Raw genomic sequence first — 17,946 nt, forward strand, 5'->3', positions numbered from 1 at the left:
CCTCACCAGGATGGCTACTGCCACATAAAAGTGCCACTCCACACCCAGACAGGAAGGCTTCAGGCACCTGCCTCTTCCCCAAGGCTCTCTGGAATGCTCCTGCACTTTCTAAGGCAGATCTGGGCAGTGGCCATGAGCCTCAGGAATTTTCCAACAACTCAAAAGATGGCACTGGGTGTGTTCTGCATGGTTGCCATGCCCGAGAGTAGATGAAGAGTCAGGAGAGAGACTGAAAAACACAAATTCCAGTAACAGATCATTTCTAAACATTTTTATTTCAAATCTCTTTTCATCCCTCCCCAAAAAGACATGGGTCGGTACAGCAATCATAAAAAGGAGATACAAACACAAGAGTCAAATGTCTCCCGCACTGACACTTACAAAAAACTGGGAATTATACACAGGGTTTCCAAACAGGACCTGCAGCAGCTACTAATGTCCCTTTACAAGAGTCAAACATGCCTATTAATACAGTATTTACAGACACCCCATTCTGGAACTAATCTACAGGGACATCCCAACACCCACCCCTCTATGCCCAGAAAAATACCAAAACACACCCAAAGTGCATTTGTTTTGTTTATATCAAAACATCTTTCCCTCTCCCCATCCCACCCCAGACCCCCCACCCATTTAAGATTGGCCTGCAAGTCTATTTTAACCATTTAGTTATTTTTTATACTTTATGAAAATAAATTATACAGCAACTATTTTAATAAATTAAGCACAAAAAGGGAGAATAAAGGAGGAAAACTAAATGGGAAGACAAACACCAGGCCACGCTTTGGCTCGGAGGGCAGGGGTGGCTAAGCAGGACAGAGTGGTTGCAGGGGTATGGCTCCCCTCTGGTGAAGAACCCCCTAACCACTGAGTCCAGTGACACCCCTCAGCACGCAGTCTCTGAAAAACTACCAGAATGCACAGTGCCTGTACCATGCAGCACCAGTGTGGGCGTCTCGACGTCTGGCCTGCCCAGAGCGGTGCCTGGGTCTTGCCTGTCCCTCTCGGGAGCACCAGGGATGGAGTGGTCAGAGCAGCCCACTGTCCACTGAGCAGTGTGCACAGCAGGGGTCCCCCGTGGGCTGAGGAAGAATGTCTTGGTTTCCCTATCTGTCTCTAGAAGCAGCTGCCATCGCAGTCCAGCTGCGACCAATGTTGCTGTCCGCCCTATACAGCTGGCTGCTTTCCTTGACTTCTCGACGCCTGCCTCTCGGCATTGAGGAGGCTCAGGGGGCCCAGGGGGCCCGGAGCAGCTCCAGGGACCCTCTGAACCCTCTGAAGATGAAATGGGAGTGGAGGCATGTCACAAACTCGGCATGCAGGATTGGCTTTCCGGGAGGTAGATGAAGTGGGAAGGGACAGGACAAAGGACAGGAAAGACAAGAGGACAGGGAAGCAATGAAAGGTCAAGGACACATGGAATCTGCATGTGAAGAAAGGCCCCTTCTCTGGCAGATTACAGAACCAGCACTCTATTTTCAACTGCTGTCCGGAGTCCCAGAGCTCTCGCTGATTCGATCCCATCTCCCTCCCCAAACGCTGTTCTCCACTGCTTCAAGGAAGGCCTCCTGGCACTCTACTGAGCACAAAGGCTCCAAAGCCAAAACAGGATGTACCACGGGGACTTGCAGACTTGATTCTTGTGGCCCAGTAATTCTACAGCTATCATAATGGGCACACCTTTCTTTCTTTCTTTTTTTTTTTTTTTTTCATTTTTTTTTTCTTTTTAATAAAAAAGGTTTTACTCCCCAGGAGCAAATAAATCATTTGAACTACTGATAAACACTGCTGCAGTGAAAAGAAAGATGGCTACATGTATGCAATAGCACAAATTTAGTGTGAGGACAGCTGTGTTGATGACTAGAAATAAAAACCACTTATCCACTCCCTCTTCCCACAAACCAAACCAAGAGGATTCCCATAGGGAAAATGTCTAACTCAAAGCTCTTCCCCTCCACACAGGGGCATGCCATACTCTGAAAGTGGAAAACAAGTCCTAGTCCCCGCTAGCGGAGACGTTCCCAACACCCCAACTGCAGACAAGACTTCTACAAATGAGGACCACATGCAGATCTCTAGACCTTGCTGCAGCTCCTTAGACTTCACCTCTGACTCCTGGGCTCAAAGGTCAGGAGAGGCAACAGGGAAGGAAAATCTCTTACCTGGGGAAGTTTCTCCTGTCCCTACTTCCCACTGGAGTAGGGACTTCCAGCAGGCCATGCCCTTCTAGGAGCACGGGGAAAGGCTGAAAGGGTGGTGGCTCCCTGGGGTCCTTCCTGGAGCTAGACTCTGAACCATTCCCCAGTCCTTATGGGACGCGCCTCAGAGGGGAATGTGTCCACATCCCATCACTACTCCCTGCTTGGCCTCAAACAACGGCTTAGCCTAAGTGACAGTGGGAAAAGACAAACAGGAACTAGCGGTCACTTCCAAGCTTTTTCCAGAGGCTGGCACTGCCATCTACATTTACTTCACCCTGGCATCAGTCTAAACGTCAAATCAGGACAGCTGGCCCCCGAGCCAAGCCCCTGTTCTCCCCCTCCCCCATGCCTATGCTCCCACACAGACATGCATTTCAAGTAAATCTAGGTTGCAGCAGTAGTCGTCACTAGCTTACACTGGCACATACCCGTCTTGAAGGTTACAATAGATCAGTTATAAACAGGGAAGGTTACATAGGCCGGGGCTGGGAAGAACAGTGACTCTCCCAACCACAACTCAGAAATCCACAGCAGGTCTCTAGAAGTGACGGCCTTTCTGGTTTGAGAACAAAGACAAGTGAGTCCCTTCCGTGGACTGTATTTCCACTAGCACTGTCCAGCATGGGCAAAGGGCGAAGGCCAATGCGGACTTCTGGCCTTGCTCCTGCCCCCTTCTCCAGCCAGCCTGCAGTCCAGGCAACTGCCTCAACTGCTCTCCCCAATCATTCCCTTCTACACAAGGTCTCCCGGGTGCCAAGGCCTGCCTCACTGAGCTGTCTCCCACAGTGCTCTGTTTTGCAGCCCACTCTGCCAAGGAAGGGTCAGACCAGTTGGGCTGTGTCTGAGATACATGCAGATCATGTCTACCGTGCAACATGCTTTCCCAGGACAAGGGTGAGGCTGCCCATGCTCCACAGCAGGTCTGGTTTGCACCTGAGTATAAATTCTCCACTGGTACCACAAAGGTGTCTGCCGACTTCTGGTTTTGCCCTCCACCACACCCTCACACCTCCTTAGCCTTCAGACCTGATGAACTACTGGGAGGTTTCAGTCTAGACCTTTGCAGTCAAGTAGGACTCCAATGCTGTTATTTAAGGCAGCTGCGTACTTGCCACACAAAGACTTCTCCTTCTGTACGTTAGTTTGAGTACTCTGTTACACTGCCCTCGCCTACAATCCAAAGCCCCATCACCACAGAGCCTTCCCAGAGCATTTGGTCTGCCATGATGACACCCACTCTGTCTTTCAAGATGGTCCTTGGCCTTCTGCTGCCATGAGTAGCTCTCCAATCCCTCCCTACTCGACAGTCACTGTGTGGTTCCCTCAGGGAAGGGAGCTTGTCTTCTACCTCATATGTCCTTTCACACTACCTAGCTCAGAGCCATGCAAACACAGCATGAAAACTACTTTTTAAAGTATGGGTGGCTGAAATTAGAGACAGAATCCCTCCAAACTACATATTAACCACTTAAAGATCTCTGTGGATTCTAGATGTGGGGCTCTATTGCAGAGTGGCCCTTTCTGTCCGTATGATGGTGCGTGACCTAACCCTCCAGAGGCAGAACTTAGAGGTGTGCCAGTCTCTGACTCATGACCTCATGCTGTTGGTAATATGACGTCAAGGAGGAAAAAAGTACCATGAGACCTGTCACAAGCGGGCTAGAAAACACGTACACACTTCATTTCTTGACAGTCTTCTAAGGAAGCACATTTCCTTTCTGGTTAGCTAAAGGAGGAAGAAGGTGACTGACTCCATGCAGAGGGAACCCACAGGGCTTCACCCTAAACCATCCATAACTCCAAAGCTGATGTTTAGTTTGTTATATAAGGCAGATACAAGCAGAGAGAACTCAAAAGGCTGTCATATGGACACTACAGGAGAGTAAGGAAGACCCAACAGCTCCACCATCCATCTTGACAGTTACTTCTCCCAGAGGAACTCTTTAGGAGAGCAAATTTATGTAGCCTATGACTGGCCATGGCCAGCCTCAGACACAGAGACAACTCAAGCACTCAAGTTCTTTCCTCCTTCACAGCCCTCTGGAAAACAGGCAACTTTCAAACTAGCATCTGACAGACTTCCCAGTAAAGGAAGGGCAATGGGGTCAGGAAATGGCCGTGTTGCAAGAATGAACGTGGGAAAATGAGGAAGCCCTTGCCACCTCCCATCCCAGAGGTGGGTCGATGGTGATAAATCTATGATTGTGAGACTCGATGCTCTCTCTCCATTAAGGCTGAGACATGAAGGCTCCTTTAGAGACACAACAGCTGTTTCTCACTTCCTCCACATTTCCTCTCGCTAGCTGACAGGTGGGATGACACTGGCTCCTCAGCTGCAGGCATGCTTGGCCATGAAGAACCTGGAAGCATGCTCCATTGACCTCAGCAGCCTAGGACTGGCGCTCTGAACGGCCCAGGTGACAAGAACCACCACTGCCTTGACAGCTGGCGGAAGCAACAGGAGTGTTGTTATAACCAAAGTGAAATGCAGTTACTGAGGGGAAGGGGTGAGGATGGAGGGGTTTGCCTCACTCAGGTCTCTGAGCTTAAGGAATTTAGCACAACAAAATGAACGCCGATTCCATGAGAGGCGATTCTGAAATCAGGTTTGCAAACCTCCAAAGGAAAGGAGTGGGGGTCACCACTCCACCAGCCAACAGGACAGCCCGTTTCCCTTTCACCCACCACCCCTTCTCTCCTCTCCTCCTGAAGCTGGAGACGACAATCTTCCGACACTATCAATCTCATTCTTCTCTGCTTCTCTGGCTCCCGGGCCCTCCTCCAGGTTCACAGAGAAGACGTCAAGGCTGCCTTTGGCGCCAGCTGAACAGCCAGCCTCCCCTCCCCTTCCCCTGACCTGCTCATCCCAACACCACTTTCTACTCAATGGTTTGTATAAACCCCGGCTGCCTTCGACTGAGTTTCCTACATTGAGAAATGTAAATAGCAAAACATAACTTCTGAAAAGAAACAGTGTTAAGACTTCTTCCAGTTTTCCAAGGAGCTCATCTCTGGGGTGCACAGGGTTGGGTAGAACAGGGAGCCCCACTTGGAGGATGGTTGTGTGCTTCTTCCAAGCCCCAGAGCTGCAGGGGAACCAAAGTCTGTGCCAGGAATCACAACCCTCTCTCTTCTCTCTTTCTGCCAAGTTCTTCTTTTGTGGTAGGTTCATTTGGTTCTTCAGACTGGAGCTTGGCAACCAATATGCCTAGGTAAAAAGAAAACAAAACAGAACAAAACCACAGTTCAAACACAGTAGCAGAACCAAAGGGAGTGAGAGGAGAACAGAGCGGCCACTGTCGGCGGGAGAAGAGCAGCCTCCAAGCAGCATGGCAGCCGGACAACCAGATGCTTCCATGAACACTGTAACAGCAGATGTGCCAACTGCCTCTGTTCTTTTTGGTCCTTGTTCTGTCTCACAAAGCCACAAAGACATGAACACTCTTCCCTGGGAACCGCTCCCACCCCCCCCAGGATTTCTTTCAGCTGCCCACCCTAACACTCTTCTCTGGGTTAACTTTCCCCCAGGATTTCTTTCAGCTGCCCACCCCAACACTCTTCTCTGGGAACCCCCCCCCTCCCCGCCCAGTTTCAGCTGTCCCCTAACACTCTTCTCTGGGTTAACTTTCAGTCTTATTTTGTCCTCCCATGTGACGATGTCTGGAATCCCCAACACCCGAGGCCTTCTGAATGTGCTCCTATTAATTGTGGGTTTCTTGCAGGGTACAGCACCCACAGAAACCGTGTTCTAACCGAAAGAGCCTATTATTTTTCAATAGGGAGCTGGAGAGATGGCTCAGAGGTTAACAGTGCTTATTACTTTTGCAGAGGACCTGAGCTCGGTTCCCAGCACCCACATGGTGGCTTATAAACCCTTATTAACTCTGGTTCCAGAGGGCATAAAGCCACTTTCTAGCCTCTACAGGCTTCTATATGCATAGGTGTACATTAAATCAAAAGGGTGCACACACACACACAAATACTTTAAAAGAGGAGCAGAGTCCAGTAGATGCTTCTAGTTCCCTATAACCTTTCCATTCTGATTTTTTATTTTTGAGATAGGATCATGATACAAACAGCATGGTGGCTGGGCATGGTGGCACTCAAAAGGGAGGTAGACAGGTCGTTGAGTTCTAGGCCTGCCCTCATCTCCAAAGAAGTCTTTTGGGCTGGTGAGATGGCTCTGCAGATAGTCACCTGCTATAAAGCCCAGGGTGGTCTCATGGAAATGGAGGTCCTGGCTGGAGAGAAGGCTCTGTGGATAAAAGCACTTGCTGCTCTTCCAAGATCCAAGTTCAGTTCTCAGTATCCATAATATGTGTGTGTGGGGAGGGGGTGTTTAACAATACTGTACTCAACAGAATCTACATTTCTGCCTTTCAAGTATTTCATTATTTACATACTCCTACACAGTAACATAATTAAACAAAACCTTTAAAAAAAAAAAAAAAGGAAACAGATTCTACTGCTTTTATCTTCCATGTGCTGGGATACAGACATGTCACCATACCCAGCTCCTAAGGCCACCACACAGAGAACTCTTCCTATATGTTTAAGCACTTGGATATGCTAGGAATCACTTCCAATGCACACAACCTGCATGTAACTAAAGATCTGAGCAGTTTTACATCCAGACCAGAGCCTTTAAGTCAGAGCTCCACAGCATTCTGAAGCAACCATCTCTTGGTCTGTCTGTCTTTCCCTCCGCCCCTGATAATACTCATTAGCATGGCTCTCCTGCTTTCCCATAACACCACAGATCTAGGACTTCCAGAGCCCAGGAGACACACACTAAGTTTATCTCGGCAGAAAACACAATAGTGGGGCTGAAGAACTGGCTTAGCCTTTAAGAACACTGGCTACTCCTCAGAGCACCCACATGGCAGTTCACAACTATTTGTAACTCCAGTTCTAGGGGATCTGATGCCTTCTTCTGGCCTCCCTGGCCACTAGGCATGAATGTGGTGCACAGATATATATATACAGGCAAAACAGCCATATGCATAAAATTTTAAAAATTCAAGGAAGAAAACATGGGACAGTAACTCTAGGTATCATACTCCTCTGGAAAAGCGCAGAGAGGCCAGGAAACTAGAACTCCCACTTTAAGGCTGCTGCTCTTGGAACTCTGAGTAGGGGATAAGACTGAGGAATACATGAGAAGGACAGGTAGTCAGTGCTTAGAAACAACTTCCAGGTTAACACCAAACTGGCTGATGACACTTGGATGGAAGGTATGTACAGTAGCCAGCATGGCCAAAAGCAACAGTTCCCATAAATTCTACTTCCTACTCAGGCCAACCTTCCAATGTTCACTTTAGTATTAAATAAGCCAGGTTGGTAGAGCTTTTTCATCCCAGACATTAATCCCAGAACTCAGGAGGCAGAGGTAGGCAAATCTCTGTGAGTTTGAAGTCAACTTGAATTCCAGACCAGCCAAGGCTATATATATACTGAGATCCCATCTCAAAAAAACAAAAAACAAAAAAAAACCTAATTAGACCACACATAGTAGTATATAGTGACATAGTAAGACCCTAGCAATAAACACAAATAAATAAAAAAACAAAAAACCAACCTAGTTAGAGGAAAACTATAGAGATTAGTTTAGGTCTTGCATGGGGCATGAATATGGTTCTAGGGGATCTGACTCTTCTGGACTATATGTGCACCTGTGCTCATATGTGCACCACCTCTCCCCACACATGACTAAAATAAAAATAAAATCTTAAACTAACTAACTAACTAACTAACTAACTAACTAACTAACTAGACTCCACTGGCACAGAGGTATGGTGATGTAGCCTATAATCCCAGGACTTGGGGAGATGCAGGCGGAACAACCAGGAGTTCAAGGTTAGCCAGAGCTACAGGAGACTGTCTAGAAATAAACAGGGTTGGCAAGATGGCTCAGTGGTTTAAGGCACTTGCCTGGAAAGCCTGGTGACTTAAGCTTAATTTACCATGTCAAGGTGGAAGGAGAGAACTCCTTGACCTCCACATGCACACACTACAACTGCTGCTACCAGTAAAGACAGGAATGTCCAACACGAACCAGTATTCGAAACAACTCCCAAAGAAAGAGAGCAGACCTCAGCGGGCAGTGGGAAATTAGGCCCCAACTTCAGCCATTTCCTCACTTATTCTTTTCTTTTTTTATTATGTGTATGTGCATATATATGTGTGTGTCTGTGTGGGCTTGTGCATGAGTACAGTGCCTTCAGACACCAGAAAAGAGTGTTGAAGCCCCTGGAGGTGGAATTACAGCAGGTTGTAAGCTGCTGGACATGGGTGTTGGAAATTGAACTCAGGTCCTATGCAAAGCAGTATGTGGCCTTAACTGCTGAGCCTCCATCTCCGAGAATATTTACATTATGATTCATAACAGTAACACAATTACAGTTGTGAAGTAACAATGAAAATAATTGTATGATTGGAGATCCCTACAACATGAGGAATTATATTAAAGGGTCGAAGCATTAAGGTTAAGAACCACTGCTTTAAGCCTTCATGCCTGTTGTGTTTTTCTTCAAATGAAGTATGTACCTATTAGGGAACCAATTATCAGACAAATGCATGGGTCAGAAGTATAGGTCAGAAATATACTCAGGAAGTAAAAAGGCAGGGTGTTCCTACCTTTATGTTGAACAGCAGAGGCCCTCGCTGCTACGTGGAGGGTTCCACCTCTTGCTTCTGTTTGGAAATGAGCTGCGCTTCCTTTAGAGACAGGTACACCTCTTCCTGAGGATCATAGTAGTAGAACTTTCGAATGTAAGAGATCAGAGGTCTGTGAAAAGCAAGGAGACACAGTGTACTGTTTATAGGGGTCACTTCTCAGGAAATTGACGGTTGTTTCTTTTAAGAAATCTCTCTTGCTGAACCCTCCCTTCTCCATTCATTTATACGGCTACAACTACTGAACAGCCTTTGCCAACCTGACCAAATTCTCACCTCACTCCTCACACACTTGTCTCCCTTACCCTACTGCACTGCACTCTGCCCAAGGCCTGCAGAGTGAGGCCAACATACATATCTTCCTCCCTTTCTGCTGCAATGATACAGCTCTAGAGTTAAGTGCTAAAACACAAACGAAAGAACATGCCTACAAATATTTTTTTGCTGGGCTGGGCCTCTGGGAGCAACCTGCAAGCTTCAAAGGCATTTTCTAACCCACCACCCGGCCCTAACCCTGATGACCCCATTGTACTTAGGCAGTGGGAGATCTGGGATGTGATCTATTCGGACAAGCTGCCGGATCCGGAATCTGCAAAGATGCTGGAGGGACTTGACATTGCTGAATCTGGACACTGGGTAGAGCAGCTGTACTGGTGTTGGTGGCAGTCCTTCAAGAATGAAAACAAAGGAAAATCCTCAGAGAGAATAATAACACAGCTAACTACAGCTCCCCGAGGAAGAGAAATGCGGGGCTGTCGTGGGGCTGTTTTAAAGTTCATGTATATAGGCTGTGCAGAAGCCCTCCTAAAGGGCTGTGGACAGCGTCTGTGAAGTACTACTACCATAGTCTACTCAAGGGGATTTAGTGTCCTCTGCTAACCTCCCTAGCGACACTTTGTTTTGGTTTTTTTTTTTTTTCCCAGACAGGGTCTTACTACATAGCACAGGCTAAATTGAAACTCACTATATAGACAGGCTAGCCTCAACCTAGAGCAATCCTCTTGCCTCAGTCTCCTGAGTACTGGGACCATAGGTGTGAGCCACCACACTTGGCTTCCAGAATGACTCCTAATTGTGGAGAACAGCCCAAAAAACAAGGCCAAGCTAAAGACTCCTTGGGGCCAAGGGGCCATGCACAGGCCTGAGGTTCTCAGGAAAGGACAAGAACCCAAGTTTCCGGAGCTATTGGGAATGGGAGATGGTTCTTCAGCATGATCTAGCAGTATCCTGAACCCCAGGGCTCAGGACGTTCAGAGGTACCATGGCTTGAATAGCCTTTATTATCACAAAGGATGTGGGGTGAAGTTTAGTCCTTGTTGCAGAATAATCTTTTTGTACATAGTGAAAATGTGTCTTTGTCAAGATGCCTTCTGGATTGGTTTAATAAAGAGCTAAATGGCCAGTAGCTAGGCAGGAGGTCTACGTGGGACTTCCAGGCAGAGAGAACTCTGGGAAGAAGAGAGGCAGAGAGGCCATGGAGATTGGGAAAGAGTTAGACATACAGAATGGGACAGAAGTAAAAGCCACGTGGTAGACTGCAGATGTCGAAATGTGGTTAAGCTATAAGGCTAGTGGGAGAGGCTAAGCTAAGCCCGCGCTTTCAGACTTCCTAAGTCCCAGTGTCACTCTGGGGAGCTGGCTGGGGACAGAAAGCCTCACTATCAGCCCTCTCTGTAGCAGTGCTGGTGTGGAGCACTTAGGCTCTGGAAGGCCCCCAAGACCCCAACTGGACGCAGAAAGGAGGGCAGGTCGAGGGTGGGGCTGGGGTCAAAGGCACCACTCCTGCACCCGTCTTTCCAGGCCAGGCAGCTCGGCACCTTCCTGCCCTCACTGCTTTCCTTCCCACCCCTGAAGCACGAGGCTGGGTTACAGGAACAAAGATGAGGATATTTCTGAGAGAACTACAGCAGCTTGAGCAAGCTGAGTTCAAGAGCCTGCCAGGCCCCACAGCAGACACCCCACATGGATCAGCAAGCTCTGTGCTAGGGACACCCAACTCCCACAGTCAATGCCACAGGACCCACCAAGAAGGAAGGGCAGGACAATGAAACACGTTCAGATGAAAGAACAATGTCCTGTTTCTGTAAATGAAGGACTGTGGAGAGGAAGAGAAGCAAACTGAAAACAAGACTGAAAAGTTACTGAAGGAATGCTGTTTTCTGGTTTTTCAAGACAGGGTTTCTCTGTGCAGCCCTGGCTGTCCTGGAACGCGCTCTGTAGACCAGGCTGGACTCAAACTCAGAAATCCACTCTGTATCCCACAGTGCTGGGATTAAAAGCATATGCCACCACACCCAGCTAGGAATTCTTTTCTTAGCCACAGTCCTATTCAAAGAAATACTGCAGACAGGGCTGGAGAGATGGCTCAGTGGTTAAGAGCACTGGCTGCTCTTCCAGAGGACCTGGGTTCAATTCCCAGTAATCACATGGTAGCTCATAACCATCTACAGTGGGATCTGATGCCCTCTTTTGGCATAAAGGTGTACATGCAGATAGAGCACTCAAACATTTAAAAAAAAAAAAAATCTTAAAAAAAAATGAAATATTGCAGACACAATTGGTTAGAAAATACTAAAGGCAGCCTGTCTTCAGCACCTGCTCCACCTAAAGAAAAGATCATGGTGTGGCTCTGCCACAGCAAAGGGAACCTTGGGAGAAATGTTCATAGGTGGCTTCTCTGAGCACCTGCCCTCTGGGAAAGGGTATCTCAGACAGCCAGTGCTGATTTATGCATGACCAACCTCTGCTAGACACCTCACCCTGACAGACCAAGGCTCCTATTCTGAAGGTCTTTAGTCTTCCTCCCCCATCCAGGTGGCTGGCTTTTTCTTAATTTAAATTTCATTTTTCTAATTTATTTTAATTTTAATTAATTAATTTTCAAGACAGGGTTTCTCTGTGTAGCTTTGGTGCCTGTCCTGGATCTTGCTCTGTAGACCAGGCTGGCCTCGAACTCAGAGATCAGCCTGGCTCTGCCTCCTGAGTGCTGGGATTAAAGGCGTGTGCCACCACCGCCTGGCTCAATTTTATTTTTTAGTGTGTGTTGTGTGTATCTCTATGGCCCCACTCCTAGGAGGCCAGATGTAGGTGTCAGAGCCCCTGGAGCTGGAGCTGCAGTTACAGGCATTTGTAAGCCCCTGGGAAGAGAAGCCCTGGTCCTTTAAAAACAGCCAACACCCTTAACTGCCCAGCCATCACTCCAGCCCCTTTCTTTGGGTTTCTGCTCTGTTTTGTTCTGTTTTGCTGAGGCGAGGGCTCATATAGTCCAGGCTGGGCTCCTTCTACCTCTACCTCCCAAGTACAGGGAAACAAGCAGGCAAGGAGAAAGGGAAGGAGGGAGGCAGGGGACATAAATGGGAGATCAGTAACACAAAAAAGTCAAATTTTAGAAGAGGAGAGATTTCTTTGGCTTCTGGTTTTGGAAGCTCCAGTTCCCACCTGCCCGGTCCCACTGCTTTTATGACTTCACAGTGAGTGAGGCAATACAAGGTCAGCAGAGGAATGTGTCACATGAAACTGCCTTTCAAAGGCGAGCATCAAGAAAGGAAAAATCACAGCTGTGGTCCTGGCATGGCGATGCACCCACTCAGGAAGTAGAGCAGAAGACTGGTCTCTGAGTTCAAGGCCAAGGCCAGCATGACCTACATAGAGAGACCCTGCCCCAAATTAAAAAAACAAACAAGAACTCACAGAGACAACACAGAATGAGAGACTGTAGCTGCAGACACGGGAAGAGATTTATACAGAGAACAGATAAAGAGCTGGGCGGTGGTGGCGCACACCTTTAATCCCAGCACTCAGGAGGCAGAGGTAGGCAGATCTCTGTGAGTTCAAGGCCAGCCTGGTCTACAAAGCGAGTTCCAGAGCAGCAAGGACTGTTACACAGAGAAACCCTGTCTTGAAAACCAAAAAAGAAAAAGGGAAAAAAAGAAAAAAAATACTATGTAAAGAACTCTTAAAACTCAATAATAACAATAATATATATCCAGTTGAAAAATGAACCAAGTGGGGGTTCTCAGTATAGCAGTGGTAGAGCACCTGCTTAGCATGAGCAAGGCCTTAGTTTGATGCCCAGCACCCCAAAATCAATGAAGGAAGTTTAAAAATCAATAAGCCAAAGTCCTGAGCGTACAGCTGTTGTCAGTGTTAATCGTCACTCGATCTATCTAGTCCCCTAGGAAATGGACCTCTGACCATGCCTGGGAGGGTCATCTTGTTACAGTCTGTAAATACAGAAAGGGAACTGAGTAGCAGCATGAGTTTATTGCTCTATTCCTGGCTACAGAGAAAACGCAACCAGCTGCTTCAAGCCTCTGCTACCCTGACTTTCCCATCATGATGGACTATATTACCGGACTCAACTGTGAGCTAAAATAAACCCTTTCTCTTTTGAGAGATGGCTCAGCAGTTACAAGTACTGGCTGCTCTTCCACAGATTCGATTCTCAGCACCCACATGGCAGCTCACAATCTTCTCTAACTCTAGACTCAGGGGATCTGATATCTTCTTCTGGCATCCTTAAATACCAGGCATACATGTGGTACACAGACATACATGCAGGCAAAACACCCATACACATTGTGTTGGCTAGTTTTCTGTCCATTTAACCTAGTTAGAGTAATATCAGAGAAGAGAATCTCAACTGAGAAAAGGCCTCCATAAGACTGGGCTGTATAGGCAAACTACTTTGGCTATTGGGCATTTTCTCAATTAGTGACTAACGGGGGGGGGCACATTGTGGGTGGTGTCACCCTTGGGCTGGTGGTCCTGGGTTCTATAAGAAAACAAGCTAAGCAAGCCATGAGAAGGAGCAAGCCAGTAAGCAGCACTCTCCCATGGCCTCTGCATTGGCTCCTGCCTCCAGGTTCCCATCTGGTTTGAGTTCCTGCCTTGGTTTTCTTCAATAGACTGTGACTCAGGATAGGTAAGTCAAATAAACTCTTTGCTCCCTGTGGTAGTTTGAATGTAACTGGCCCCAAAAAGCTCAGGGACTGGCACATCAGGTATGGCTTGTTGGAGTAGGTGTGGCCTTATTGGAGGAAGTGTCACTGTGGAGATGGATGGGCTTGAGGTCTCATATATACTCAAGATACTGCCCAGTGTCTGAGATCACTTCCTGTTGCCTGCCAAAAATAAAGGACTCTCAGCTACCTCTCCAGCGCCGTGTTTGCCTGCACAATGTCATGTCCCACCATGTAGCAGGACAGGCCCATAGGGTCAAGGAAATTGGCTCAAACCATACCGAGTCTACCTGAGGGCCTCGCAACAGGCACTGTCAGTTATTGATCGTGCCCAGCCAATGAGGGATGACCACGCAATGCCACCAGATTAGGACAGAGCTTGGGTGCTGGGAGGAGGGTATGTAAGGTCTCCCCGTTACTGAATAATGAGTGTGCTGGTGTCTGTGTCATTGACTCTGCACCTTCTCACCCCTCCCGAGGGAGCCGTTAGGATCCAGCAACAACACCATGATGATAATGGATGAAATCTCTGAACTGTAAGCTAGCCAATTAAATGTTTTCCTTATAAGAGTTGCCACGGCCATGGTGCCTAACTAAGACACACATATCATAAGAATAAAAAGAATAAATTTATCTTTCAAAGAAAAACAAACACTTCTTTTAAGTTGCTTTTTATATTATTTTTATTGTAGCTTTAATTTTTTTTTTTTTTAGACAGAGTCTCATTATATAGCCCTGGTTGCCTAGAACTCACTTTTATTTATTATGTACATGTACACATGTGCCTGCCTGAGTTTATGTGCACAAGTGTACACACACCCATGGAACCCATAAAAAGGTATTGGATGTCCCTGAGCTGGAGTTCCACATAGGCAGTTGTGAGACACCTAATATGAGTGTTGGGAACTAAGTGTGATTCTCTGCAAGAGCAGTATGCTCTCTTTTTTTAAAAGATGTATTCATTTTTATTTTATGTGTATGAGTGTTCTGCCTACATGTAAGTGCACTACATGCATGCCTGGCCAGAGGAAGTCAGAAGAGGGAGCTGGAATTAGAGACAGTTGTTAACTGCCATGTGGATGCTGGAGCTGGAACCCAGGTTCTCTGCTAAAGCAGTAAGTGCTTTTAACCACTAAATCCTATCTCTGGCTTCCCTTAGATTGCTTTGGAATATTTTACTATAGTAAGAGAAGAAGAAACTAAGGTAGAAATTGGTATCAGGAGTGGGGTCATTGCTGATATAAACCTGGTTATATGGTCTTTAAGCCACTGAACCTGTTTTGTGGCTAGAATATAGAAGAGTTTGGAACAGTGTATTTAAAAAGCTGGAAGCAGAGCTTAACAGGCCATTCTCGTGGGAACTTGGAAGGCAAGAATACTGAGGAAACTTGGACAGTGGGGGCCCACTCATGAGGTTTCAGAGGGAAGTAAGGACTCTATCAGGAACTGGGCTAGAGGCCATTAATGTACTGTTTTAGCCAAGAATGTGCTTTCATTCTGCTTATGTCCTTAGAACCTGAAAAAGTTGAAAGCTAATGGACTAATTTGTTTGGCATAGGCCATTTCAAAACAAGACAGCATTCAGGCCAGTGCTGAGAAAGCAGCTGTGATTGTTAAAGAAATCAGCACCATTGCAGAGATATCCTATCTGTACTTGCACAACAGGAAAGGGATCCTGAGGGAACTTCTTACCCCTTGGAGGCCCATCTTGTGAAGACCCACGTTCATTTAAGCTCATAGGCCCTGGAGCCCTTGCCCTTGAAAGTTGAAGTAAGTAGCTTCTTTGATTCTACAGGAGCTCATAGTTAAAGATTATGGACTTTAAAAAAAAAAGTGTTGATGGGTCAGCAGGGTAGCTCAGTGAGTAAAGGTGCTTGCAACCAAGCATTATATTGTATTATACCATGGCCATGAGCACGGTTAGCATTGTCATTTTAACACCCTGGAGATGGATGGGCCTTGAGCATGCCTGTGTAGGATAATCCTGATTATTTTAACTGAGGCAGGAGAATCAGAGTTCAAGGTCTGCCTCAGCTATATAGTCAGTCTGAGGTCAGTAAGGGCTATAGGACACTGCCTAGGGGGCAGTGGGGGTGGGGTGGGAAGAAAGCCAAAAGGAAAGGCCTAACTGACACTAAAGAGAGATGTCAGTCAGTCGGTCGGGTCGTGGGGAAAGTGCTCAAGCTCTGCCTGTGGGGTGTCCTCCTCATACCTAGGAAAGTGGTGTGGGTACCCCTCCACCAAACATCCCCACTGGATCAGTCAAGTCTTTGGATCCAATAATGATTTTACAGTAAATCCACAGAGCCATATTGTAACCATGGAGTTACAATAGGTAAATCCCAGACAGAACAGTATTTTATTTAAAAATATTTTTGAGGCAGAGTCTCATTCTATGGTGCTGAATTTGTTATATTTAAAAATCTTGTCCCAGCAGGGTATGGCAGCATTCAGCCATAATTCCAGTACTTAGGAGGCTAAGGCAAGGGGATTGTCACACAAGTTCAGGACTAGTCTGGGCTACACATTGAGTGCTGAGATCACAAGTTCATCTTCAGCTAGATAGTGTGCTTGAAGCCAGCCTGGGATACATGAGACATACCTCCCAAAGCAAACAGAGAGAGAGAGAGAGACAGACAGAGAGAGAGACAGAGAGAGAACAGAGAGACATAGACAGACAACTGAGAATGTGATTCCATCACAGAGTCTGCCCAGCTCGCCCACGACCCTGGGTTCAGTTCACATCCTGAGTGCTAAGACTACAAGTGTGCCCACTACGCTTAGTTTATGCTGTGCTGAGACTGGGGCTTCATGCATGTTAGACAAGCAATCCGCCAACTGAGTTAAATGCCCAGTTCCATTATCTAAAATTGTAATGGACTAATCAATTAGCTAACTTTGAGGTGGTTAAAAGCATTAAGAAATATGTAAACTAGAAACCTGACCTACCACTTAGTGTATAACAGTAGCCAATACTACAAACTCGAGCTCATGTACAATGTGAGAACTCTCAGCTGCAATTTCTGAAGATGAAGCACATCTGTGGGATAAGAAGGGCTGTTCTGGCGGAGCCAGGAGTCCACCAAGTCTCTCAACAGTCCGCAAGCAGACACTGCAGAGCGAGCAGTGGACGTCTGCTGCCCACCCACGTCACACAAGCAGCGCTCCTTACTCGTCCCTGAAGTCACTCACTCCTAGGCTGGCGGGTCTTCTCCCTTTGTCTTTCTCCGTCCCTTCCTTACAGCTAGGAGCTACCTGAGGGCAACGACGGGCTTCCTTTTTATACTGAGTTACAAATAAGTGTTTGTTAAATAAATACCCATCATTCCACAAATGTTAAAAACTGCTAAGCAGAGTCAATCCTCAAGAACTCGAGCACTTTCCTTCACCAAGAGAAATGCATGCGCCCCCAGGGTGTTGGCAGCTCAGCACCAAATACCAGAGGAAGTGAGAATTAATACAGTTCACACCCTGTCGTGCCTTATTTAAATCACCACCATTATACAAACATCACTGTCACCTGGCCCAATCCTGTTCCTGATGTTCTGCCCAAGGCTCCTCAGCAACTCCTACATTTCAGAGCAATTTCTTGGCACCCTGCTCAGGAAGTTAATTTGATTCAAAGTGAAAGCAAGAAGCTCTCACTTTAAGTTCTGCTTGTATCCTGCAAACTCCTCACATGCATGTGCCTGTTAGTTTTCTTTACCCAATGCTACAAACCAATTTCCTCTGCCTCCTCTGATAGGGACTAGGCAGGTACATTCTTGAGTGAGCTGGCTGACTATGTGACCACACCGGTGAAGCCAAGAACAGGACAGTGCTCCCATACAGAGAGAAATCTTTGACTTAAACAAGTAGGACGTCAATATACCAAACAACCACCACCACCACCCCTTCTCTTCCTTAGTTAGTACAGTATGGACAAATCTATAGCCCATTCTCCTCATAAACCACCGAGCCCGGCCTCCGGCCTCACTCACCACTCACTGCCTGCCTGCCTTTCTCTCTCTCTCTCTCTGTTTTGTTTTGAGACAGGGTTTCTGTGTGGTTTTGGTGCCTGTCCTGGGTCTCGCTCTGTACACCAGGCTGGCCTCGAACTCACAGAGATC

At 47.0% G+C, this 17,946-nt stretch overlaps 1 protein-coding gene across 3 annotated transcripts in view; it reads right to left on the reverse strand.

The window, feature by feature from the left end:
* Positions 1-256: 256 nt before the first annotated feature.
* The window catches only part of Socs7 (suppressor of cytokine signaling 7), a 34,447-nt gene continuing 16,757 nt past the window's right edge, over positions 257-17,946 (reverse strand). For all 3 annotated transcript variants that reach the window (XM_037201373.1, XM_028869075.2, XM_028869073.2), the window contains 3 exons: positions 9,409-9,544; positions 8,838-8,988; positions 257-5,409 (listed from right to left, as the gene is read on the reverse strand). In XM_037201373.1, the coding sequence (XP_037057268.1) occupies positions 8,868-8,988; positions 9,409-9,544 (257 nt within the window). In that variant the 3' untranslated portion in view covers positions 257-5,409; positions 8,838-8,867. The remainder of the gene's footprint in view (positions 5,410-8,837; positions 8,989-9,408; positions 9,545-17,946) is intronic.

This window comes from Peromyscus leucopus, chromosome 8b (genome assembly GCF_004664715.2).
Source record: "Peromyscus leucopus breed LL Stock chromosome 8b, UCI_PerLeu_2.1, whole genome shotgun sequence".
Taxonomy (NCBI): Eukaryota; Metazoa; Chordata; class Mammalia; order Rodentia; family Cricetidae; genus Peromyscus; species Peromyscus leucopus.